General features: G+C 54.8%; 7 protein-coding genes across 7 annotated transcripts; 3 read left to right on the top strand and 4 right to left on the bottom strand.

Moving 5' to 3' along the window:
* Positions 1–997: 997 nt before the first annotated feature.
* Positions 998–2,263, bottom strand: CORC01_09655 (ribosome assembly protein 4; the record flags this gene model as incomplete). Its single annotated transcript, XM_022621284.1, has 2 exons — positions 998–2,078; positions 2,184–2,263. 2 exons carry the CDS (start codon positions 2,261–2,263, stop codon positions 998–1,000), a joined length of 1,161 nt encoding a protein of 386 aa, XP_022472160.1.
* A 573-nt stretch (positions 2,264–2,836) lies between these two features.
* Positions 2,837–4,029, bottom strand: CORC01_09654 (alcohol dehydrogenase GroES-like domain-containing protein; the record flags this gene model as incomplete). Its single annotated transcript, XM_022621283.1, has 3 exons — positions 2,837–3,485; positions 3,536–3,764; positions 3,825–4,029. 3 exons carry the CDS (start codon positions 4,027–4,029, stop codon positions 2,837–2,839), a joined length of 1,083 nt encoding a protein of 360 aa, XP_022472159.1.
* A 570-nt stretch (positions 4,030–4,599) lies between these two features.
* CORC01_09653 (uncharacterized protein) lies at positions 4,600–5,100 on the bottom strand (the record flags this gene model as incomplete). Its single annotated transcript, XM_022621282.1, has 1 exon — positions 4,600–5,100. A coding segment is annotated over one exon (501 nt), but the record flags the coding sequence as incomplete, so codon positions are not given.
* Positions 5,101–5,324: 224 nt separating this feature from the next.
* CORC01_09652 (uncharacterized protein) lies at positions 5,325–5,816 on the bottom strand (the record flags this gene model as incomplete). The annotated part of the gene is made up of 1 exon (XM_022621281.1): positions 5,325–5,816. The coding sequence occupies one exon, from the start codon at positions 5,814–5,816 to the stop codon at positions 5,325–5,327; it is 492 nt and encodes a 163-aa protein (XP_022472157.1).
* Positions 5,817–9,416: 3,600 nt separating this feature from the next.
* CORC01_09651 (WD repeat domain-containing protein) lies at positions 9,417–11,592 on the top strand (the record flags this gene model as incomplete). Its single annotated transcript, XM_022621280.1, has 2 exons — positions 9,417–10,549; positions 10,602–11,592. 2 exons carry the CDS (start codon positions 9,417–9,419, stop codon positions 11,590–11,592), a joined length of 2,124 nt encoding a protein of 707 aa, XP_022472156.1.
* A 7,130-nt stretch (positions 11,593–18,722) lies between these two features.
* On the top strand, positions 18,723–21,618 carry CORC01_09650 (glucan 1,3-beta-glucosidase; the record flags this gene model as incomplete). The annotated part of the gene is made up of 5 exons (XM_022621279.1): positions 18,723–18,735; positions 18,802–18,857; positions 19,077–19,398; positions 19,458–19,703; positions 19,760–21,618. The coding sequence occupies 5 exons, from the start codon at positions 18,723–18,725 to the stop codon at positions 21,616–21,618; spliced, it is 2,496 nt and encodes an 831-aa protein (XP_022472155.1).
* Positions 21,619–22,719: 1,101 nt separating this feature from the next.
* On the top strand, positions 22,720–25,260 carry CORC01_09649 (inositol phospholipid synthesis protein Scs3p; the record flags this gene model as incomplete). Its single annotated transcript, XM_022621278.1, has 4 exons — positions 22,720–23,613; positions 23,670–23,754; positions 24,004–24,302; positions 24,379–25,260. The coding sequence occupies 4 exons, from the start codon at positions 22,720–22,722 to the stop codon at positions 25,258–25,260; spliced, it is 2,160 nt and encodes a 719-aa protein (XP_022472154.1).
* Positions 25,261–25,494: the final 234 nt, after the last annotated feature.

Here is a 25,494-nt window from a genome sequence, read left to right as displayed (position 1 = left end):
CCAACAACATCTACTACCTATGGTAAAGTAAGCTGTAGATGTCATTATACGTACCTGCAAAGACGTGATTACAATTACAAAAGGGAGCGTCGGGCGCACTGAACAGACTCTGGGGCCAATTGACGGAACCCCCGCCATTCGACTTCTTCCAATCCAATGACTTCTTTCGGTTGAGGTATTATCTTATTGGCCTGGCCTCTTGTTGACCCTGACAAGTTGACTCGGCCAGCCAAGCTGCGTCCCCTCCGACTCGTCTTCGTTGGCAGCCTTTGTTCGCTCAGGCGCCGCTGGACTTGTTTGTTGCTAGCAACGCAAACACACATTAGTTTATTCGAAAGTAGGAAGTGCGTTTCTACCTGCCCGTTCGCTCTCGTCTCGCCCTCGAAATGAAATTCGGACCCCTTACTTGAACGCAATCAAACGGCACATAGGCATACCTAATTCCAATATTCTCTTCCAGTAGAAGAATCGGCGTATTGGTATGGTTAGTACGTGAATCTATTGTCTGCCCCTTCCATGACACGGTTGCCAGAAGTATCATAGACAACCGAGCTACTTTCGTCTGAACAAGCAGATTCCGCTTCGATTGACTTCTCCAACAAGGGATGACATAATTCAGACCAAGGTAGATTCGAGATGTCAAGTTCATGTGAACAGTCTCGTGACAGGCTTTTTTGCTGGTTAGAATCGAATCATATGCCAAGGGAATATCGCGATGGCCATATGTCTGTGGACATGATCTACTCATCCTCAACGTGATGCAAAGGCCAAAGTCCCACGCTGTCCCATCTGATAAGGCGAGATTCAAACTAGTCTTCGTCAGGGAATAGCCACTTAAGCACCGCAGTGATTTTTTTCCTCGACTTCATTGTAACTTTTAACACCAATCATGAGGCGTCTTGTTCATCGCCGTTTTGGTCCAGCAGAGCAGCAGATAAACAAACCCCCTCCTTCATATTCATGAGCAGATCAAGACAAAATACCATCACCGCCTCCATCAATCTCCGTAGGGTGCCAAATTCCACACGTCAACCACACCGCTATGCCTTCCAACAGCCATCATCTTGCCGTCCATCGAGAATGCCGCCGCCGTAACCAACCCGTCGATCCCCGCCGCCGTAGTCACCTCGGCCAGAACCTGTCCGGAGTATACATCCGAGATATCCATCCCCTCCTCTGTCCGACACGCCAGGAACCGACAATCCGGTGACACCGCCAGCGGCCAACCCTCATTGTTCCGCACCTTATTCATCTCCCAGCTCGACACCCGCCCGGCCTCGTGCTCCCAAACATACACAGCCCTCGCCCAGACAGACACCACGACCCTCCCATCCGGCGAAACGCCCAACGCCCGCGCCCCCGTCCCCGTCCCCGTCACCACTCCGTCCACCTCCATCCGCCGCAGCGTCTTCCCCGTCTTGGCCTCCGAGATCCTTACCGTGCCGTCCCTCGACATCGTCACGAGGTCAGCGCCGTTGGGCATGAATAGAACGTGCGTCGGCGCAGCGTGGTTCACAACGCCCGCCACCTTTTTCGTCGGCGGCATCCCCGGCGGGCTCGTCGCCGCCTCAAACACCACCACCACACCCATCGGGTCCGCCGCCGCAAACTTCTTCCCGTCCGGACTGAACGCCGCCGGCCTCCCCACGCCGTTGAGCGCGCACCGCACCCCTCGCCCTTCCTCCCCCGCGCGGAGCTTCACCCGCCACTCCCGCTTCCAGCCCGCGTCCTTTTCGACCACGGCCGTGAGTTTCCCGTCGGGGCTAAAGACGACGACGGGCGCATCGTTGCCAATGTCCGACGGCACCGGCCTCGCGCCTCCGGCGCCGCCAGGTTTCTGCGAAAAGTCCCAGATCTTGGTGCTGGAGGGCAGCGCCGTGCCCGTGTTGTCCTGGGATGTGGCGACGTAGCCCTTTGGGCTGACGGTGATGGCCGTGACGGGGCCATTCTGGCACATTGTGCGACCGAGGTGCTTGAGCCGCAGGATCGAGGGCGGCAGCGTGCCGTCGTGGAGGTTGAGCGACTGTATTGACCCCGAGACGGAGTGTGTCCTCGCCGTGTTCCGCTGCCGCTGCGCACTGGATCAAGGTAAAAAGGCATGGTTAGTACGTCGTGAGTAAAACCATGAAAATGACGATCAATGTCGCGTGTCGCGTGTGCTGATGCAAAGCCAAGAGACTCACCCCTCCGCGACCGCCTCCTCGTAGCTCGGCATCGAATCATCCGCCGGCGGGCCATTGCTGGCATCCAAATAAGTGCTCATGATATCTCTTGTGTCTCTGTCCCTTTCAGCCAAAACACAACATTGTCTGCAGTCCGACGTTTCCCCCCCTGTGTAATGTTTGCAAGGTTTAGTATACGAAGGATGTGGCAGATGGATGAGTCGGATTTAAGATGCTGCATGTTTCCCCAGATCAATCAATCAGATCAGTCACCTTGCCGGAACCCCGGTCTCCCCGGGCGGCTTGGGATGTCACCGCACACAGCCGCAACATGGCTGGGCTCCCCAGACCCCTGTCGCTGCTGTGTCCCCGCGGAACCTTGTTTGCGTCGCCGATGACCGGCGCACCGGGCGCACCGGGCCAGTGAACCAGCAGCAGACGGCGATAGGGATTGCGCCCGGAAAATGACTGCCCAGGGCGGCGGAATTTCTCCATTCGACCACATCTCGCTGTAGTTCTTGCAGCTCTTGTAACGAGGCGGGAATCTGATGAAGCGGGAAGAACTTCATCCACCCCTACTTTGAAACATTATGAGACGAAGACTCATTTAGTATCATTAAGTGGTATTCTTTTGGTTTGCTATACACATTACACCCATGCTTTCCAACTCATGCCTACTGGCCAAACGCCTCTTCGTAGTTGGTCAAGCAGTATCTGTAACGGACACTGGAGTCCTCAATACCGTTCATCGCCGATCTCAGACCATCGGCGCTGATGGGGACCTCCTGCACCCATGTCTTGATGCCCTTGTCGGCAGCGAGCTGCAGCATTTCCAAGGTCTCGCGTCTGCTGCCCAGGTGAGAGCTGCCAATGAAGCAGCCGTTGGGGAGGAAGTCTTGGTTCCGGACGGTGATGCCGCCGCCACCAGGGAGACCGACAGATACCCACTTTCCATGGACGTCGAGAAGGCTGAGGTAGGCAGACAGGTCGAAACCCTCGAATGAGTTGGCCGTGTTGAGGATGAGGTCAAACGTCATTTTATGAGGCTCGTTCCAACCCTTCTCGCCGCTCGCCAGGTAGCCATCTGCACCCATCTTTAGGGAATCCGCCTCCTTGGAACGCGAGCGAGAGATGGCCCACACCTCAGCACCCAGAGCCTTGGCGAACATGACGCCAAAGTGACCAATACCGCCAATACCAACAATGCCGACCTTCTTGCCAGGACCGCAGCCGTTTCTGATCAGAGGACTATAAGCTGTCAAACCGGCGCAAAGCATTGGCGCAGCAATAGTGCTAGGAAGGGCGTCGGGAATGGGGAAGACCCTGTTGCTTCATTAGCATGCATCTTAGCTAGTAGATATCGAGACGCGTACCAATGTTCGTGCGTGCGAACGTGGGAGGAGTAGCCGCCCTGGGAAATTGCGCCTGAGTCGGGGAACGTAGAGCCGTAGGTGTCGAGCTGGTGCTTGCAGTATGTCTCATTGTCATTCTTGCACTGGCGGCACTCGAGACAGGCATAGGACTGAGCTCCCACACCAACACGCGAGCCCTCCTTGATCTTGGTGACCTTGGAACCGACTCTCAAGGCCTTTCCGACAATTTCTGGTCACAGGAAAATCAGTCTGCATGTCAGACCTGGTGCGGCAGAAACAAGGAGCTTACCGTGACCGACGGCCAGAGGATAGGGCTGAGCACCCCAGTCACCCTTGATCGTGTGCACATCACTGGCGCATACACCGCAGCACTCAATCTTGATGTCGACGTCGTAGTCGCCAAAAGGCTTGGGGTCAAACTCCTGCTTCTTGAAGTCTTGCCAGGTCTCGGCACTATTGACCTGGAAGCCGGTGAACTTCTCGGGGATCGACATGGTGGATGGGTGTGTCCGAGTGATGAGTGGTCTTGTAGACTCGTTTGATTATGCTCGCGAGACGGCTTGGTCTTATATCAGGAAGCAGTATAATGGCACGAGAGAAGAGGGAGAGGGCGAGGAGAAAGGGTCGGGGACTGCTCACGACGGGCAGAGGGAACCGCGCCGGATGAAATACCCTGACCACCTCAGACCTGCTCCCGAACACCCCCACCATCTCATTTGTCGCGGCGCTGCGCGTGGGGAGTAGTACATCTATCCTTGAGTGAGGGGCACCTCCCACCTCGGACGAGGAGGGGCTCATGTCGCGCCTCAATGTCATCCCATGCGAGCTAGATGGGGGTGGGACCCTTGCTCAAGGCTAGGCGCCTGTTGGAAGGAAACGATGGTTTGCTCATTTGATTCTCCCACGAGTTTATGCCATTGGCTCTCCTCATCCGTACGTCCGTCGCTGGTCGAGGAATATGGAACGGAACTGTATAAGTAAGAGGGTTTTCCTCGAGATCGAATCGAATCTTGTCGTATTGGCTACGCCGTGAGACTTGTTGAGCTTGCATCTTTTTCCATGACTTACTTTCTCACGTCCATCCGAGCTCCATCCGTCTTGTCACGCTGCCCCGCGATGGTACCCCACCATTGCCCGCCAATTGCACCCCGTAATCCACCCGATTTGATGTGGCTCTTCCGGGGGTTGGGGGAGGGAAATTGTCCGGAAGATTTTCCGAGACGGCTGCCGAAATTCCCACCATACAGAGAGGAGGGATCCGACTTTAGACGTCGAGCGGCGGATGGAAAACCCAATCCACGATTACAGATAACATCGGGCTTGGCCTGGGCCAAAAAGTCTTTGTCAAGGGGCCAAGCTCGCTGCATGGACTCCCTTCTTCGCTGTATCTCGGCAAATGTCTCCGAGAGTTTGTGCAGTGCAAATATCCCTGGCCAACCATATTGTCCCGACGTGCGTGCTGGTTCGATCCTTCCACTGCGCTGCAGCCCATCGAGGTATTTGTGACGCCGTTCGGGCGACTGACCAGGCCAGCATTTCGGTAATAGCTCGGGGTTGCTCCAGCCTCTATTGTGGCGTTCTTTCTGAGGCTGCTTGTGTTTCTCTTTTTTTTCTTTGCCAACGGCGCCTTTCCTTTAGTTGGTCCCCGGGAACCTTCAATCTCGGCAGCGGCATTGTGCAGACCGACGGTGGGCGGCTCGGGCTCGGCGCAATGATCGGGCGGTCCTCCGCTACGAACGAATCATCCCAATCGGACAGGGTATTCAAGATTAGCGGAATCCCGGATGCTCTACTGTTCCTTTCTTGCAGGTGCTGGTCGACCGCTCAATCCGACGCCTGCGAGGAACGCGATTCGCATCGAGGCACCGAAGTAGACGAACGGGACGTTTCCCCAGTCGATGGCGTTCCACTTGGCAAAGTTGTAGTAAACTCCCGGTCCCAAGCTCCGAACTGTGTACAAGTGTCCAATGTCGGCGACAAGGAGCACAAACAAGACAGTCTTCCAAACGCGCAGGTCCGAGGTCGAGCGAAGAACGAGTGCCTCATTGAGAGCGAAGAGTAGGTAGAGGTTTGCGAGCTGGGAAAGGACGATGGACGTCCCTTGAGGGATGATTTCGGGTTTGGAGACGGCGTGTGTGAGTTGTAGGTAGTCATCGGGTCGAACGTGCGCATAGTAGGCGCCCACAAGAGCAGACACGGGCTCGATGCCTAGGAAGAATACGCGGTAGAAGAGTGGAATAACGAGGCCGATTCTACCGAACTGGGCTGGTTTGGGAGGCATTTTCGCAATTCTCGGAGCACGAGGTGTCGTCGATGGGAAGGAGGCAGGATCTGATTCTCTTCAGAAATAGCAGAGCGGAGAGCTAAAGGAGTTGAGGGGTACGTCAAGGCGATTTCGTCTCATCACTGGGGATTCTGGCGTGACGAGCACCCTGATGGACTGGACCTCTCATCGTGGCAGGAGCAAGGAAAAACTTGAGCTCCGAAATCCCGGCCCCCTGCCGCACCTTACGTCGGGGGTTCGGGTAGGTTGCGCCGGAGCCGAAGTGTTGCCATGGCCCGTGCCTTTAAACACAATTCGGAATTTCCGAGTGCCGTGCGTTTTACAGTGAGGCCACAATTACATCGCCAATCACCGTGGCTGCCGTCTGGAAATAGTACAGATATCATCTTCCGTACTTGATTTCAGCCTGGGAACTAGGTATCAATCTGACCTCGGGGTTTTTTTTTCCGCTTTCCATTGAGCGCTCATTAGCCAAGGTAAGGTATCTTAGGCTAATGTCAGAGATAGATAATCTGGGGAAGCGGAAAGTCACCCAAAGCCATCCCTGGCAGGGAGAGTATGAATGTGATTCACCGTCATTTGCGAACCTCTGTTTGTGCCATGGAATCGATCTCCAGGCGCTCGCTTGCTCGCGTCACCTTTTGTATGTTATAAAGGCACATGACAATGCAGTACTCGGCCAGGGAGCCCACCGCCATGGTAGATGCGAGACCAAGTTGTACTTTCCTTGGCCACTACCTGGCGGTCTGGCAATAAGAGCAGGCGGTACGGCGCTGGTGAGATGCCGTTGTGAGTGGACGGAATGTCGCCCTTCATTTGTCGACTGCATGAGAGTGTGACAGACAATTTCCCGTCGCAAAGGTCTCAAAGCCTAGTTGCCAACGACATGCTTGATCAAAAGTTGACTCGTCTCTGGACTGGAGAATGCACCATAACACTTGCTAAAGCTAGTGCCTCATATCCCCTCTCCGCGACTGACGGAAATAATCTCTGCGAAGCCCAAAAGATGAATACACGTCGAGGCCGCCATTTCTGACACCAGGCTTGGCACAAAGAACCGAGTCTACCAAGAAACCAGTGACCAGATCTGAGAGGGGAAACAACGGGAATTGACTTTGGATCTCCGCTTACAGGGTTGCAGTCAGCCTAGCCTGAAGGATGCGATGCGGGAAGGGTGGGATTTCCAGGGTGTCTGCATTCAGGGACCGAGACCCTGGGAAGTTGGATAGAATCGAGAGACATGCAGCTTGCGAATAAAGTTCAATCACTTGGCTGCCAACAGGACTAGGTATCGTATATTGACTTTGGAAATGGGATTGTGAGATGGAAGAAGGAGAGCAGTAAGAATCAATAGTAGAGTGACGGCTTTCTGTTGAGCGTGCAATGTATCGGATACATTTCAAGCGCTGCAACACAGCCAGATTTCCGGGTTCCTCGACATGGGCATCCGAAACAACAGGTAGAAATACCTTTAGCACCTCCATGGTTTTGGTGGCCCTGGCAGGCCTGGCAGGCTAGCACCCACCGTGCTACCACGACGCCGGCGAGGTCTGCCACGCTGCAATTTCATTTTCGTTGCACCCAACCATGCAAACTGAGGCTGCGGTTCCAGGGTGATTCCTACAATCGCTTTCCCGAAATATAAACATTGCGACGCTGTTTGATGAATATCAACAATCACGCCGGCGCATGATGGTGAGGCGGGTAATCTGGTCAAGCACTGCGGTCATCCCTCTGCTCCCCAACTGAGAAGTTCCATATGATCAGTGACTACGGATATCACGAGACTCTTCTGCTGTGGTACCTGGCTGACTGACCATGGCTCGAAGCCCATACAAGCTACAACACCCATCTGGACCACACGAAGACGACTCGGTTTCCCGGGCCACCCCGTGCAATCTGCAACAAGCGTGGCGCACGTCCAACTGTCTGTCGCCGACTCTAGTGTACTCTAGTGTCCTGGCTGTAGTAAGCCCGTCGGCCAGCCCGTCTTTCGTCCTTTCTCGTCCCTGGATGTGCCTACCGGTACTTGTTCGCTCCCTGGTTTCCGTCTCTTCTTCGCACCGTTCCTCCACCTGCCAGCGCCAACATCTTGGTTCTGCGTCCATTGTTGTTCTACACAACGGCCCGCCAATTTTTTAAATCAAACTTCTTTTTCGTTTAGGATGGCATCGCTGCCTCTTAAACACGGCTGTCTTGCAAGTTCGGCCTTACGTGCACGGCGGTGAGGAAGTTTGAGGTACCTATTTGTACCTTTGTAGGTACACGACCTTCCAGTTCTAAGTTCTTGGGACCCAGAAACCATCCCGAACATGTACGTACCGCACGTACCTTACCGGAGAGGAAGGACCGGGACTTTCTCTGCCTCTTGCAAGATTGACATCAACATTCCTCGAAACCTTCGCCCAACAACAACAAGCTGAGGCTCGCACTTGGCTGGGGATCTGCACCGGCGCCTTTTCCTTCCCTTTTTCCCTTTGTTGACTCGCGCTCCTACACCAGGGTACACAACACGACACGGCAAGACACTCACGCTTGTTGCGGCACGACGGGCGAATACCGTACGAAAAGGTTCCCACACCTCTGCTCAACTATCCGAGGTCATCAGGCTCGTCTCTCATTTTGGACCTCCCAATTCCATCTCTGGCTTCCTTTCACCGTCACCGTCCTCGTCCTCATCTTCTGCGGCCTGCCTCTACTTCAAAAAGATACCTAGCAAATACTAGCTACGCGTTCTGCCCAGTAGCGCGCCCACCACCCTATTTCCCGCAGCCGAATCCAGCCCCGATCCGGTAACCCCAAGAAGCCGATCCCTCTTCCCAAGGAGGACGGACCCTGGAATATCCACAGAGAAAAAGGGCCAGCCGGGGGGGACGAACACCCTTCGACCCTGACATTTCGACACCCCTAGGCCTGAATAGGTCGTCTCCAGCAACCCCAAAACAAACCGTCTCCAGGACCCTCGTTGCCTCGCTCTGTCGCCCTGCCTTTTGGATCCCCCAGGACTCAGCGGCCGACTTCCGTGGTTCAGGTTCCCACTGCCGCCTCTGCGACTCAACCCGTCGATAGCTGCTGCAGCCCATCGCTCTCTCTGTCTTAATATCTTTGAACCACGCCCGAAAATCTCCAAAATTTCCGCCCAACCTCCTCCTTACTGGCCGCCACCCAGTTATCCACCCATTGTTCACCCTGCGGTGGCCCAGCCTTTTGGTGGGAAGCCCGAGACATTCCCGTCCTGCGAGTGTGCAACTTTCGGGCGCGCCAGACAGAGTCAGGTCTAGGAAGGGGAAAAAGAAGCAAAAAAGGGAGAAGAAGCTAGGAGTAAAGGTATGGGACTGAGACAAGACCCTCCTCGAATGATCTCTCTCTCTCTCTTGATTTGCTTTAAACCCTTCGAGCCTTCCACTGACCATGTGATGATCTTCAGGTGCTCGTGCTGTATTCGCTCCCCCACGAATCCGTTTCGACCCTTTCTCTTCCACGCCCCGGATACTTCCTTGTCGTCTCGTCTGCAAGGCCAGCTAGAAGAGATCAATCTCGAGCCCCAATTCCAGTTCCCAGGCGACTGCCGTCGACGTCGTCATACGCATCTACAACATGGCTGCACGCACCCACAACCTCTCCGATTGGGCTCCGACCCAGGAGGCCATCTACGACGGACCCTCGTCCACGTCCGCCGTCCAAGATGCTTTTGACGGGCACGCCAACACCAGACCCTCCTTCCAGCAGCATCGTCTTCGCAGCATGAGCCTTTCCCTCCCATGGCGTCGCAAATCATCCATTTTTCACCTTGATCCCGACCTGTCAAGTCATCTGGAGGAACTCTCCCTCGAGCGATCTGGAAGCCACGCCGGCCCTAGCGACGAAAACGCCGTCAAGCTCGGTCACGGCTCCCCCGCGGTGGGTAATGGCAACGGCAGCATCAAGGGCATGATTCGTAGGGCATCCATCTCGTTGAAGGGCATTGTTCATCACAAAAGGCATTCGATCGGGGGTGCCCATGGCCTTGAAGAGCCACATCATCACGCCCGCCCTGGCACTGCTCATGCGCACTCCCACTGGCATCGCCTTCGCCAAGCTACAAGTTTCCGTCACTCCAAGACATCCCATGGTCCCGACGCACAGAGCGACGCCTCTGCGTCTGACAACTGTTTCCCCTGCCTACCACTACCCGGAAATGGAAGCGCGCCGCCCGTCATCCCTTTTCACACCGGCGCTGCTGCCAAGGCCTCCGCTGCGGCTTCGAACCAGGCGTTCCAGAACAAATGGCTCCGCGCTTCCTCTGATGACTTCACTGATCGCGAAAGCGGCATCGGCATCACCGTCACTGGCGTCGAGTCAGATGTTGACGTGGAGGTGGAAGACGCGAACATCAGTCGAATAAACTTCATCTCGCAGCTTCCTGTCGAGCTCGCGATCCAGGTTCTCGCTCATCTAGACGCTACGGCTCTCGGTGCCGCAAGCATGGTTTCGCGGGAATGGCACCAGACGGTCAAGAACCAGCACGTCTGGAGAGAGTCATTCTTGCGTGAGAAGACCGGGACCTACGCCACTAGTCTCCCCGTCCAACCTGGAACCGGACAGGGCGTTCCGCCTATCACCCCAGACGTGAACTGGAAGCAAATCTACAAGGCCAAGGAAGAGCTCGACCAGCGATGGAAAGAGGGCAAGGCCAAGCCCGTATATCTGAACGGACACCTGGATAGTATCTATTGCCTGCAATTTGACGAGTGAGTAGTCAAACCCCTACCGAATGAATAATTCCAACTAATGATCGCATAGGACCAAGATCATCACTGGATCTCGTGACAAGACCATCCGAGTCTGGGATATGCGGACATTCGAGTGCCGGCTGGTTATTGGTCCGCCCGAAGTCGTCAATGATGTCTCTCTGCTTCTAGACGAGGATGGCCAGCCGGTCCACTATGCAACTCTCCCCGATAACCAGCGCGCGAATCCCTCGATGCCTGCCATGGTCTCCTTCCCAACCCATCACAAGGCTTCCATTCTTTGTTTGCAATACGACGGCCGCATGCTCGTGACCGGATCGTCCGACTCGACCTGCATTGTGTACAATGTCCGGTCAGGCTACAGACCAGTCCGCCGTCTCCAGCATCACACAGCCGCCGTGCTTGATCTTGCCTTTGATGACAAGCACATCATCACTTGTAGCAAGGACGTCAGCATCTGCGTTTGGGACCGTGCGACAGGCACTCTTCTCCGTCAGCTGCGAGGACATTCTGGGCCGGTCAATGCTGTCCAGATGCGCGGCAACACCATTGTGTCTTGCTCAGGCGACTTCCGCGTTAAGCTGTGGAACATCGACACTGGCAAAAATATAAGGGAGTTTGAGGGTCACACAAAGGGTCTGGCCTGTTCTCAGTTTTCTGAAGATGGCCGCTATGTTGCCTCGGCCGGCAACGACAAGGTCATCCGCATCTGGGATGCCAATACAGGCGAGTGCCTTCGCGAGATGAAGGCCCACGATAACCTCGTGCGTAGCCTGCATATCGACTCGGTCAGCGGCCGTCTTGTCAGCGGCAGCTACGATACTGATATCAAGGTCTTCGATATGGAAACTGGTCGCCAGTTGCTCGACTTCCCACGATGGCACGCTAGCTGGGTGCTGAGCGCGAAGAGCGACTACCGACGAATCGTCAGTACAGGACAGGATCCCAAAATCCTCATCATGGACTTTGGTGCCGACGTTCCTGGCATCGAGGCATTAGAGAGCAGCGGCGGCACCTGCGAAATAGAGGGCGGATACATCTAGATGCACGAAAGATGCGTACAACCTACCTAATACACTAATACCGAGAGCGGCAAGGCTGGACCGCCCTCACTGACGACTTTTTCTTCATTTTTATTCGATCATCACGGCTCGGTAGCGATCAGGAGTAGTTGATGGTATACGGAAAACACATGAGGCGATTTCTGGAAAACACAGGATCGTTCTCACGAGGCGTATGGGATGATGAAGGATATTCATCCACTTGCATTGGGTTTGCGGGTGTCTGGTCAAGGTTTGGTTTATTTTCGCTCGGGTTTGGTTCCGTTCAAACATTTGCACTGAGCTTTCTTCTTCGTTTTGCATGGCATCCTGGGCTTTGTTGCATAGACGGCTACGGGATAGAAGCATTATAGATTCTCTTTCGCCATCACTCGCTGAGAGCCAACCCATTTGTTCCGATGTGCTGTGAAGAGTTTGAGGTGACACTTTGCCGCTGATCTACCATTCTTCGCTGTCATGCTATGAGACGACGGCATGGGACAGAACGTGGAGAAGACGGGGGTTTCAGCTGGGGAAAGTCCAACGCGACGAGGCGAGAAAATAGCAGGGTCGTACGGGGGTGCGCCTCGCTCATCAAAGCGCACCCGGTGTTGCTATATACCTCTCTTCCATTCGGGTTTCAGAACGGTGCAACAAGATGGGACGTTCCGTTTCGTTTCAACTCAAGGTTTATCATCTGATGGCCGGATCTTTCTGCATCTCCGCAGGGCTTTTTTGTTTCGAGATGTGTGTTGCGGTGCTTACCGCACGTCTTGAGTTGATTGTCAGAGTGTGAGAACGGATGAGTCTGTGCCACTGATGGCTTCTGGGATTGGGATGAAGAAGGGGGCTTTTGGCAGATGGTTCATTGTTGTAAGGATACAGACCTTGATCATCTGCCTTGTTCCGCCCGATTGCACTGGATGCTTTGATACGGGCTGTTGCTTCTGGTGTTGTCCGCCGCAGAGGCGGATTGGGTTCCGATTGCGGCACGTAGATGTAGATGCAAGTCAGATGAAGATGCAGAGGGTGTTCGGTTCGCAATACTTGATCGGCCGCAAGCACACACATGAACCGGAGTCGATTCGAGGTGGTAGGCTCTCTGCAACTTCAATCTATGATATGTCTCCAGCTTCCGCGAGCTGTGCAGTCCAAAAGTGAGGAGGCGATGACAGCTTCAACCGTCTATGCTTCAGCCTATGCTGCGCCTTGGAAGCAAATCTCATCTCACGTCCGAGAGCATGTTGGCGGAAACTAGCTGATTGGGATCAGCCCAACGCCGATCGACGCAGGGAGAAGTTCGTGGCCAAAGGGCCTGACGGATGTGCAGATCACGGACCGTGCCTTCCGATATCCGTGGAGGCGAGAGACGGGCTTGAGCGGCTGCTGGAAACGTGCCTGAGCTTGTTGGATCTAAAATTGATGATACTTATTCGGTTGAGTTCAGACTTGTGATCAACGATGATGATGGAAGTGAAGTGAACTTGGAGGACGAGGGTTGGAATACGTATCATCCACATGACGAGAGGACGACGTTCATCTCAATTACACTGACGTGAGGTGGCGAGGGAACCACAAAGACACGGGTGACTTGTGAATGTTGATCGCCCATTTCTATAGAATGGTTTATGGCATTGAGTTCTCTATACATGTCTCTGCTGGATCTAGATCAGTTTGATCCTATGAATTGAGACTCTGCACGGCCGTTCCAGCTTCAATCAAGTCTTTACCGACATCAGAAGAATGGACAAATCAGGCCATTTCGTGCAAGTCTCAAAGGCATGACGTCGCTATCATGCTCAGCTGTCTCGCGAAGACCGAGATCAAAAGAACCGTCGGCCAATCTTCCGCAGCATCCTTCAAGTATACGCTGAATATCGTGAAGATAGTCACATGCGTAAAGAACATAAAAAGCATCGTTTCAGCTGGATTTTCCGCAAATTGTCTTGGGCAGTGGTTTCGGGCCATATAGCAAGGCAAGTGTCCCAAGACGAAAGCTGAAAATAGGGCCGAGGGCCAGGGGTTGTTCCAGAACGCAGTCGAGGAGGTATCACAAACCGACCTTCCATTTCTGTCCTTCCCCGGATCGTTCCCCTCAGCATCCACGGCCCCAGCCATCAGGTTCGACTGAGGCTGGGATTGGGGTGACTGGAGGACACAACTATATCGACATTGCACACACACAAGAGCCGCCGTGATGGTGCCGGATGCGACGCTGGTCGGTCGGGCCGGATGGGTTGCAGAGTACCTGAGGTGAGGAGGTTCACTGACATGTGTTCGTCTCATGTTGATGCTTAGTCTCTGTTTTCTCCGGCTCACGATGCCTACCACGGGTGCCGCAGTGCCGTCCCGGGTGTATTTTCATCGTCCCGGATCCAACGGTAGTACTGGGAGGGCGGCTGTCTTGTGATTTCATGTAAAGTAAACCAGGTTTCTTCCTCCAATACCTCAAGGCCCCCATGTCCTCCAGGATTTCTAACCAAAAAAAAAACCCTCCACCGCAATGTGAAATTAAATGAAGCCGCAGTTATTGGGGTAAAGAAAATTAGACTGGTTCGAGTGTCCCGTGGGGATGATCTGCGCTACTGCCCGCCGACCGTCGCGGATGATCTGCGAGGTAAAAAAGGTCACTGGCACGACTGAGAAGAGAGCGCGCAAGATTGCCACGAGGACATGGGGTGGATGGATGGACAGGAGGGGGAAAAAAAGGTTGGGGTTCACCCCAGGTCTCACGACGCCACGATTCGATGTGCGAGCGAGCTCACCCACAGATTACAGTAGTCGACAGACAATCACAAGGTGCCCAGGGCCATGTGGACATTGGGAACTTGGGCGACGCCACCTGACCGCGACAACGAGCAATGGTCCTGAGAAAGGAGGTTAGGAATGGAAGTCGTAGATCATGTTTTTGGGGTGTCCCCCGTGTCAAGACCATTGAGTGTCCAGGTCTGCTCAGCTCTGCTATGAAGGAATCCAGAGCCAAGCCAGTCAGTTCTTTAGCCGGAAGAATGTTGCGAACCGTTTGGGGTCTTTCGGGAGGAGAGGGATGGGTTTCTGGGCCCAGAATCGTCCCTTTAGCCTTCACGCATGAAGGTTAATTTCCGTCAGAAATACTGGGGGGTGGTGTGGTGTAGCGGCAAGCGGCACATGGTGGTCCTGGTTTTTGCTTAAACCTGCCTCTAATGACATGCAGCTAAAAGTCCAAAAGGGGTAGTGGACAAGTTCGCTTGTCTTTTTGTATTTGGGAGGTCTCTTCCGAGTTCTCAGTTTCTGCTCTGCTCGCTCCTTTGGACGGGGGAAGTTTGGGGGCTACGGCAAAGGGCGCAACGGCTTGGCGAAGGGCATTTCAAGCAGCCAGGAATATGATCATCGATGCGCGGAAAGAGTGCGCGGGACGATCAGGCGTTGGCGTGTGGGCAAAGGGGGGACGTGATGAGAACATGACTCTACCAACTGTGGGTGAAGAGTTTGAGTATCAATGTTCATCAGATACACACAGTGATAGGAACTCATGGAAGGACCCGGCGTTTTGGGAGACACATCAACAGGCAGGGATGGGCGAATTCCAAAGCGACGCCGGTGTGCAGTGTAGGTGATGTGGACGTTTCAAGACGGCAATGGCGAAGATGGGATGTTGTGAAGCTGTGCTTGTTTGGAACCAATGTCGACTCCTGCGTCGACACTCGACAGACGTAGGTTGCGTACGCGGCGCAGATACGTCTCAGCAACGTGTGATGGAAAGTGTATCTGCAATCTGCAAACCCAGAACTCAATCCACGCACTCAGACCAGGCCCGCAAGGTCATGACAAGAGTAAGCATATCGAGTGTCTACAATGTAGTGCACGCGGCGCACGTGATGCGCTTCAACGTTGTAGTTGGCGTGGATGTTCATACGACGATTCAGCGCGGTTGCATGCGGTCCACATGAGGTGTTGCGCGCAGCTGATGTCTGGTCGTTGTTGATGGCCCTCCTCGTCGTCAACGGACTCGCTGGCATGCTTCTACCGGGCCTGTCCTGGCGGGTTGGCTGCGGACATGACTCCTGCAAGGGGCATGCAAACCGCTGGCATCGTCGGACAGAACCTGGAGACATTCGGGCTTGATGGATGGGATATCCTGTCCCATGGGCGTGCCAGTGGTCGTCGTCTCTGGTACTATAGCCCATCAATAGATGGGCTCTTGCCTGACTCTCCCATCATCCCTTTTTGGCGCGACACGGGTCTCACTACATGGTAGGCTCGAAGCAATGACTCTTCCCCACAAACTGTTACCCTTCTCAAAGTAAAAGTGAGGCACCGGACAGCAGGTTACTGTTTTCTACATCCCATGTGACAGCGCTTGACTCTGAAAAAGGGCCGAGTCTTGAGTCTTGCGGGGTGGTAGTGCAGTAGCTTCCAATATCGACAGAGTAGTAGACAAGTCGCCGGCGAGGAAATGGTTCCTGGAGGTAGACCCGGGTGACTGTCCCTCGTCACGAGCCCCGAGGCGGGGGAGCGGGGAGGTTACAGTGAGAAGCATCACGGGTGGGAGACTCCAAGCCTCGACGAAGGGGGCCCGATGGTAGCCCAAGCTTACAGAACGCCATGTACCGTTATGAGAGGTCCATCCTCTTGCCACTTGTGTGGCGTGGCTTCAGTTGACAGGTCGTACAGAGTCAGTGCCCAGGGCCAGCCGTGGAGGCCAGCCGTGGAAGAACCCAGCCACTTCATGGGAGACCTCTTTGATATTGAGCGCTTCGATGCCGTCATGGAAGAGGTCCAGACAAACGGCTGTCCAAGTTTCTGGACCTGGTCGCCATGGCAAAATGACACTGTAGGACATGAAAAGGACTGGAGATATGGATGGGCAAAAAGAATGACAGGCTCACACTTCAGTCACAAGCGCCTCGCCCATCTGGGCCTCCCCTCCTCATCATCTCCCGCGGGAACAGCTGCCATCCAACCAACGGCCATCAACGCACAACCGCAGCCAATGCCGCTGCGGGATCGGGTCGCAACGCGCCCAGCTCTGTGACGCGAACCCCATTTCTCGTCCTGTGCTCGGAGCGTCTGCTGGTGGTGGAGGGTGGACGGCCTTGAAACGGCGCTATGCCCGATCCTGAGCTACCCCATCCCCAAGTCGGCTGTCCAGAATTTTTTCCGGTGCCTCGCTGCCTCTTGAACCTTCCTTGTCCTTGTTGTGTCTGCCCGTCGAAGAGAAATGATCCTTGCCGCTGCTCATCCGTAAAGGGGCGGCTTTGGTGGGAAAGAGAACACAAAGTGGCCAAGCCAGGGGCACAAATGGCGAAAAATAGGGACGGGGTTCCTCGAAATAGGGTGAACAGCCGCCGCTATCCTGTTTTGTTCCCCCTTCTCGATATTGGGGTACGGAGTATTACACAGCAGTGCTTTACCCCTTTGTGCACGAGACATTAGACAAGATAGCCATACAGAGTGCATGCAGCACTCAGAGACCAAAGATCTCTGCAAGTACGGATAGAGGGCATCTTTTTCCGTGCTGTCTTTGACGTTGCTTCTTCTCGTCTTTTAGTATTCAACAGGTAACTTGATATGGAGTAGACTTGACTCCCTTTCTGTCTCTTTTCCTGTGCCCACCTTTGTTGTTCTGTTTCCTCCAGCCACCGCAAGGCTCGTAGATGAGTCGTCGACTGCTCTCCTTGGGCGCGGGCTGGCTGATCCTCCGCTTCGCTTGCTCTCCCTGCACGTGGAGTCTCCTTTTCTTGAATCGACTGCCCAGATGACCAGGTTCCTGCGTCTTATCATCAAGACGAGACCTTGAGGACCGACAGATCTCGCCGAAGATCATTTTCATGCGGGAAACGGAGGTGATGCAGGGATCATGACAGTCCCTTGGGAAACCAAACCTTGGGCCGTTTATCCATTTCCTGCATGCGATTTAATCAACCTCTCACCACCAGAACACCACCAGCTGTGGATATTCCAGAAGGAGACCAAAAGATCGGGGCCCAGTGGTCCAACCCGGACTACTAGACTAGGGGCGGCTGTCGCATCGCATTGACTAACCCCCCTGAACTGCTCCGGACAGGGCCTTTTCGTCCGAACTACTTGCGTGTTCTCTCTCTCTCCTGCGTCTCATTCTCTCTCTCTCTCTTTTACTCTTTCGCGCGCACGTCGCTTGACTTACTCTGTCTGTTGGCAACACCTTATTGCGTACCACCCCCCCCATCCTGGCATCCTAGCTCTGTTTGAAGCTATATCCCCTCCCAACCAATAGCGTCCCTTCTGGATCCTTGTTTCATCGCATTCTTGTGCTCTGCCAGGATTACCTATCCAGCGCGGCAAGTCGGCTGGACGAGGGGTGTTGGTAAAGAAAGGACTAAGGTTAGCTGTTGTTGGCTAGGTTTTGTCGAGCTCGGGCGGGCCACGGACGTCCAATATTCCCCCTCTCACTCAATCACTCGGTTTCCTCCCCGTCATACAACCCTACTGGCCCTGCTTGGCTGCCCAGAAGGCCGAGATCCAGTCGTTGAATATCCGTAGGCGGACGGCACTTGGGTTGTGAACCGGGATCCAGGGCCCTGCTTGCCTCAGACTGACAGAGACAGAGGTCCGACTGCCGCCACCATGGCGATAAATCGCCTGGCGAGGCAGGGGACTGCCCAAAAGGTAGGTCGATATAAGACGGTGATGTCGCCGTCAACCTCTTCTACGTTTGTGGTCCCTCCCTCCCTTCTCCCGTTGTCTCGACCTCACACCCTCGTCCTTCCCTCGACGTTCTTTCTTTTCGTTGCGTGTATCCAAGAGGGGATAATATACCACCCTTCGCTGTTTCGATTCTTTCCAAGTCACTCTTTGCACCATAGCGAGCCTTGATCGGCCGTCACCCGCTTCCGTCAATTTTCGACCTCTTCTCTGGTGAGTGTTGTGCACCGTTCTCTCTCGATTCCGGTCCCGTGACTGCTCTTCCTTCCCCTACACCCTTCTAGACCACCGGCCTATTGTCTCGGCTCTTACTATCTGTTGCTCTTGTCTCTTGGGTTGGTTACATGGTATCTTTCTTCAAGAGTACCGTGACGTGGGACCTGTCATCTGAGTCCGGGGGAGTCTGCTTCGAGGGGCCTCGCCGAGGAGTGAAAGAGACCTTGTCTCGTCTGAAGGGGGAACAATAGGACATGATCCAGGCTTGTGATGCACAGCAGTCCTTTAAGTCACTGACAATAAGGATGTTCGTGGAGCGCGGGCCGGTTTGAGTCGGCTGTCAGTTGATCACCGACACTCACACGCCCTTCATACTTAAGGTGTGGGTGGTTCGTGAAGACCATGTCGAGAGTCATTACCTTTTTGGCCCCATCACACTTTTTTCAAGTCCCCGGCCTTGTAAAGAACAAAAAGCCATTCTTTCCTTTCCTGATACTTTCCTCGAGCAGTCTCGAGTTCTTTCCACAGCACCTTGAAGTTGCATTTTGTTTGGACGCCTTCAACACCACTACCGTTGAGACTGAGCTAATCGTCAACTTCCCTCCCAGTCTTCAACTTCATTACAATCTTTCAAACACAAGAGGACCTCTCGTCACAGCTGGCTGTACCTTGCAATGGGTCTCTCCACGGTCTTTACGGCCGCCGTCCTGGCCATGCGCCTCTTCTCGGCGGACGTTCTCGCGGCTCCCGCCCCTGCTCCTGTTCCCCAGGCCGCCACTCCTGACGCCGCCGCCGGCTTTTGGGTCGGCTCGATTGAGCGCCGAGGTGTCTCTGCTTTCGGAGACCCGAACTATAAGATCTTTCGTAACGTCAAGGACTTTGGTGCCAAGGGCGATGGCTCCAGCGACGACACTGTGGCTATCCAGGCTGGTAAGTGATTCCGTATGTGAAGAAGAACGAAGAAGAACAATTTACTGACTTGAAAATAGCGATGGATGAGGGAAACCGCTGCGGCTTTGGCTGTGACTCCCAGACTACTACTCCTGCTCTTGTCTACTTCCCTGCCGGTACCTACGTTGTCAGCAAGCCCATCGTGATGAAGTACTACACCCACATGGTTGGAGATGCCACCCAGCTCCCTACCATCAAGGCCGCTGCGAGCTTCACTGGTATGGCCGTGATTGATGCGGATCCGTACGACAACCAAGGCAACAACGCCCACACCAACCAAAACAGTAAGTCTACACCTACACTCATTCTTCACACCGCCAGCTGCTAACCTCTCTTCCAGACTTCTGGAAGCTTGTACGCAACTTCAACATTGACCTGACTGGCATGCCCTTCAGCTCTGGTGCTGGCATTCACTGGCAGGTTGCCCAGGCCACAAGTCTCCAGAACATCGTCTTCAACATGCGTACCGATGGTGGCGACGCCAACGTCCAGCAGGGTATTTTCATCGACAACGGCTCCGGAGGTTTCATGACCGACCTGACCTTCAACGGAGGCAAATACGGTGCCTTCATGGGCTCGCAGCAGTTCACTACCCGCAACATGACATTCAACAACTGCAAGACGGCCGTTTACATGAACTGGAACTGGCTCTGGACCTTCCAGGACTTGAAGATTAACAACTGCGGCGTTGGTATCGATATGTCTAACGGCGGTGCTAGCGCGCAGACTGTTGGCTCCGTCCTGCTTCTCGATAGTGTCATCAGCAACACCCCCGTCGGCATCCTGACTGCCTACAACCCCTCGTCCTCATCTACCAACGGCAGCTTGATCCTCGACAACGTCGACATGTCTTCCAACGTCCCCGCCGCCGTCCAGATCGTCGACACCAAGGCTACCGTTCTTCCTGGCAACCAGAAAATTGGCTCTTTCATCCAGGGCAAGACCTACACTGGCACTGCCGGTCAGGGCAAGGCTGTCCAGGGAGCTCAGGAAGCCATCGTCAAGCCTGCCGGTCTTCTCGCTTCTGATGGCAAGGTTGTCACCCGCGCCAAGCCCCAGTATGCCAACGTCCCAGCAAGCTCGTTCCTCAGCGCCAAGGCCAACGGCTGCAAGGGTGACGGCAAAAGTGACGATACCGCTGCTATCCAGGCCCTGTTCAACAAGGCCGGCCCCAACGACATTGTCTACTTTGACCACGGTGCCTACATCATCTCGGACACTATTGAGGTTCCCAAGGACATCAAGATCACCGGGGAGGTCTGGCCTCTGCTCATGGCTAACGGTGCCGCCTTCAAGGACCAGGCCAACCCCAAGGTCATGCTTCGCATCGGTAAGGCTGGCGACGTTGGTACCTTTGAGATGAGCGACATGATCGTCCAGACCCAGGGCCCCCAGGCTGGTGCCATTCTCATGGAGTACAACATTGCCGGCTCGACCCCTGGTGCGGCCGGTCTCTGGGATGTCCACTTCCGCATCGGAGGCAGTGCCGGAACCCAGCTTCAGTCTGACAAGTGCGCCAAGAACCCCAACGTCACCACCGTCGCCAACCCCGAATGTATCGGCGCCTACCTGCTCACCCACATGACCGCCGAGTCCTCTGGCTACTTTGAGAACACCTGGTGGTGGGTCGCCGACCACGAGCTGGATCTCCCCGACCGCAAGGCCCAGATCAACATTTACAACGGCCGTGGTGTTCTCTGCGAGGCCACCAAGGGCACCTGGTTCTGGGGTACTGCCTCCGAGCACAGCGTTCTCTACAACTACCAGTTCAACAACGCTTCTAACGTCTACATGGCGCACATCCAGACCGAGACTGCCTACTTCCAGGGCAACCCCGACGCCAAGACGCCCTTCAACGTCAACAACGCCATCTCCGACCCCAACTTTGAGACCTCCTGCACCGGCCAAAGCGACAAGTGCGCGCGTACCTGGGGCGTCCGCGCCGTCAACTCCAAGGACATTCTCATCTACGGTGCCGGCCTCTACAGCTTCTTCAACAACTACGACCAGGTCTGCGTTGGCGAGAACAACTGCCAGGATCACATGGTCTCTCTTGAGAACTCGGATGTCAAGTTCTTCGGTCTCAGCACCAAGGCGTCCATCAACATGGTCACCGTCAACGGCAAGGGCGCCGCGCTCGACAGCGACAACCGCAACAACTTTTGCGCCACGGTTGCGATGTTCCAGGCTCCCCTCTAGAAGAGGCCCGAACCCGAGGACCTCAACGTGTTCGGTGTGGAGACGGTGCCTAGACCCCTCTAGAAGAGGGCTCCCACGTACAGAGTTGTGAATCACGGACCTGTGCCGTACGGGGTTGTCCCGTACTCGTGCATTCCGGACTTCGTCATGAATCCATCCGAGTCGGCTGGATATTTCTCCAAGGGACCTTCGCACCACCTGGCTCCCCACCACATCCGCCAGGACGTCCATTGGGACATCTACGAGCACGTTCGCGAGCTGGCCGGCGCGTAGGAACGTTTTACTTTCTTTCAGATGCTGTCGTCCGCCCTAGTGGTTTACGCTGCATGTTCTTTACCACACCCTTTTTTTTATGCTATGGATTTTGGCAGGAGGCATACTTGCATCAAGGGAGTTTAGGGTTTCTAGAAAACGGGATTAGGCCGTGGATCGTGAAAACACGAGGTTTATAACGGCGGGATTGACATTCTTGTTTTGCCCTATGGGCATTTTGATACCATTCATCAACTATACAACGTTCTACCAAGTACAATCTCGTTCTACTCATGAATATTTCTATAAAAGTGGCAGTAATAGTGAATGTGTTATAATTGGCGCTCCTCATGTCTCTGATTCATACCCGATGTCTAGAAGCCCGAGGTAGATGATTGGCCACTGGTGAGGCAAAATGGAGTCCAGGCAGGATGAAGGTGTCATGAAAGAGTCGGGGTTATGCATCGTGACTTGCCTCCCATGTTCTGTTGGCGTCTTTCAAGTTCTCCCGCAATGTGTCCTCACCTGGTCATCCTCGGTGTGTGTCGGCGAGCAACCTTCACCGAGGACGAGATGCGATGATTCGCCGGTCGGCGATTTCCCATGGCCGACTGTCCGCGTTTAGCCACTCCACTGCGACCCATGCTGGGTACGTACCTTTTCCGTACCTCGCTTGATGTGGCAGCAACGTCATACGCTGAACATCGATTTCTTCCAAGCTCTGGCGCCATTCCTCTCGCCGATTTAAAGATTGCCGTCGCTCACGAGCCCGCTCATTCTTGACCTATTCTGCCCTTTATGCGATAACACACATTTCAAATCCCTCTTCCAAAGATTAATCTCATTACGATGGACACGCCACCGGCAGCAGCAAACCTGCGGTCCAAGACCCGGCGCGCACTGGACGACCTCAACGGTGCAACGACGTCGCCGCCCTCGAACTCCCTCAAGACGACGCGAAACAGCCCCTACCTGCCCACGCCCATCGAGACGATTGTGCTGGCCGCTTTTCCGGTCATCCTACTCTTCGGTACCCTCTTCTCGCTTCTCTCTCCCGACGTCCGCTCGTCGCACTACGACCCCGCAGCCCAGGCACACACGCAAGATACTGCGCCGTCGTACTTTGCGCGCAAGTCGAACCTGTTTAACGTCATATTCGTCAAGCGAGGCTGGTTCTGGGTCACGGCCGCCTTTTTCAGCTTCATTCTCACACACCCAGCCACTGTACAGGCGACCGCGCGCGTACAGGGCACGCTGCGTTGGGCTCTGGTCACGGCCTGGTGGTTCTTTGTCACGCAATGGTTCTTCGGCCCGGCCATCATTGACCGGGGCTTCCGCTGGACCGGTGGGAAGTGCGAGATGATTGAAGAGAAGGTCGAGATGGGCGAGGGAGATGCCAAGGAAGTCTTCACCGCGGTCGCGTGTAAGGCATCTGGCGGACGCTGGCGTGGCGGTCACGACATTTCTGGGCACGTGTTCCTCCTCGTCCTTGGTACTGGATTCCTGGTGTCCGAGGTCGGGTGGGTGGTCATACGGTGGAGAGGCTCAAGACGAGAGGAGCGCAGCGTCGTGATGACGGATGGTGCAACAAAGACTGCGACGGTTGAGGCACAGGGTTTGAAGGGAGAGCCGGGCCCTGGCGATGCCCTGGGCTTGGGCGGCAAGTTTGCCGCTGCCATCATCGCGCTGAGCTCCTGGATGCTTCTTATGACCGCGATCTACTTCCACACGTGGTTTGAAAAGGTACAGAATCGAATGTTACTTACTTTTTCCTGCAACGTCGCTAACGTAAAACCCAGGTCACCGGTCTCATTACCGCTCTCACCGCATTGTATGGCGTCTACATTCTCCCTCGGTTCGTCCCCACCGTACGGCAAGTCGTTGGTTTGCCTGGCATATAGGCAGGTTGATGCACCTTATAGAAGTAAAGCAGGCAATAGCGCCTCCATAATGCAGAAAATCATACATTCCACTCGAATTTCACGTCGAAGTTGTCCACAGTTCGCATGCTAGTCCATTCGACTGCGTGAAGTAAATTGCGTTGTGCGAGTGTTGGTGTCGCTGTGGTTATTACCTACCTATGTTCCAGGTGTAGGGGCCGAGGTCGGTGACAAGCTCGGTGAAGCACCTCAGGTGAAGATAATGTGGGGCCCGGAGTTGGGGTGCCTGTGGCTCCCCGTGGCTCCCCGTTCCGTGCCATGGTGACCTCACCCTCCAACTTCCTCATCTTTATCTATTATAACGTTGCAGCGACGACGCAGCCTACCTTACTCCATACCCTCCAGCGTGTACCAGACAGCACAATGTCTCCAATCAAGGCCCCGGCCAACCTCCCAGAGCTTGTCAAAACAGCTTTCAACAAGGCTCGCTCCAATGGCGACTTGACCTACTATCCAACCCAGGTCACTGTGCTTATCGCCAACTCAACCCCGGTGAGTCTGCGTTGCATCACATCTCCCTTACATGAACCTGAACTCGAACTCGACCTCGATTAACTTTGTTGCGCAGTTTCAACTCCGCTTCTCCCCCGCGTTGGCAAACAAGCCGGTCGTGCAGAAGCCCAAGCCCGATGAGTCACGCAAGCCTTTTGATCCTTTTGAGAGTCCCGAAAAGGGCCCGCTGTTCATTGCCGACATACCATCGTCGTCGGGCCACAACTTGGTGCTGAACAAGTTCGCCATCGTGCCGGAGCACTTCATCCTGGCCACCAAAGAGTTCAAGCAACAGACGGATCTCCTGGAACGCGATGACCTGGCGGCGACGTACTCTTGTATCGAGGCTTACAGACAGCACGGTGAACAACTGAATGAGGAAAATCGCGAGCTGTATGCCTTCTTCAATAGCGGCTCGCACTCGGGAGCGAGCCAGCCTCATCGACACATTCAGCTGCTGCCGGTCGCGCGGATGATGGACGGCCTGCCAGAGGGCACGCAATGGAACGTGCTGGCGAAGCAGCTTGGTCCGCAGCAGATTCCCGGACTACCATTTTTGACCTTCGCGGAGACGATCCATCGCGGCATGACGCCCGAAGAGCTTCATGGCATCTATCTGTCGCTTTTCAAGTCGGCCGTCGATTCAGTGGAGGCCCATGTCGGCGCCGTGAGCGACTCTGGGAATGGCGGCGCGCGCATCAGCTACAACCTTGCCATGACGAGCGACCGGCTGGCCGTACTGCCGCGACTTGCCGAGGGTGCAGCCATCTTCAGAGACGGTACGGCCGTAGGCAACCTCGCTCTCAACGGTACTGTTTTGGCGGGAACAGCACTGGTGAAAAGTGAGGCCGAATGGGATGCGCTAAAGTCAGGAGGCGACGGTTTCCAATTGCTGGAAGTTTTATCGAAAATCGGCGTCCCCAAAGATGGTGGCATAGGCCACATTAAAAAGCTGTAGGGGGACATCATGCACGTGTAGAAAGGAGGAGGGGGCAAACAGACATTGCAGACAGCTAAAAGGTACATGCGATGCAAGCAAACATCGGCCTGGCGGCAGGACTCTAACTAATTAAGGCAAACATGACGAGGAACTCGCATCCCACTCGATACCAAGATTTCATCCGCATACAAACACCGATGGAGCACCATCAACCGACATGTCACTTGTCAAAAATTACTATCCAGCTGCCAT

Source organism: Colletotrichum orchidophilum (genome assembly GCF_001831195.1).
Source record: "Colletotrichum orchidophilum strain IMI 309357 chromosome Unknown Scaffold_89.1, whole genome shotgun sequence".
Classification (NCBI taxonomy): domain Eukaryota; kingdom Fungi; phylum Ascomycota; class Sordariomycetes; order Glomerellales; family Glomerellaceae; genus Colletotrichum; species Colletotrichum orchidophilum.
This window is presented reverse-complemented; position numbering and strand designations above follow the sequence as displayed.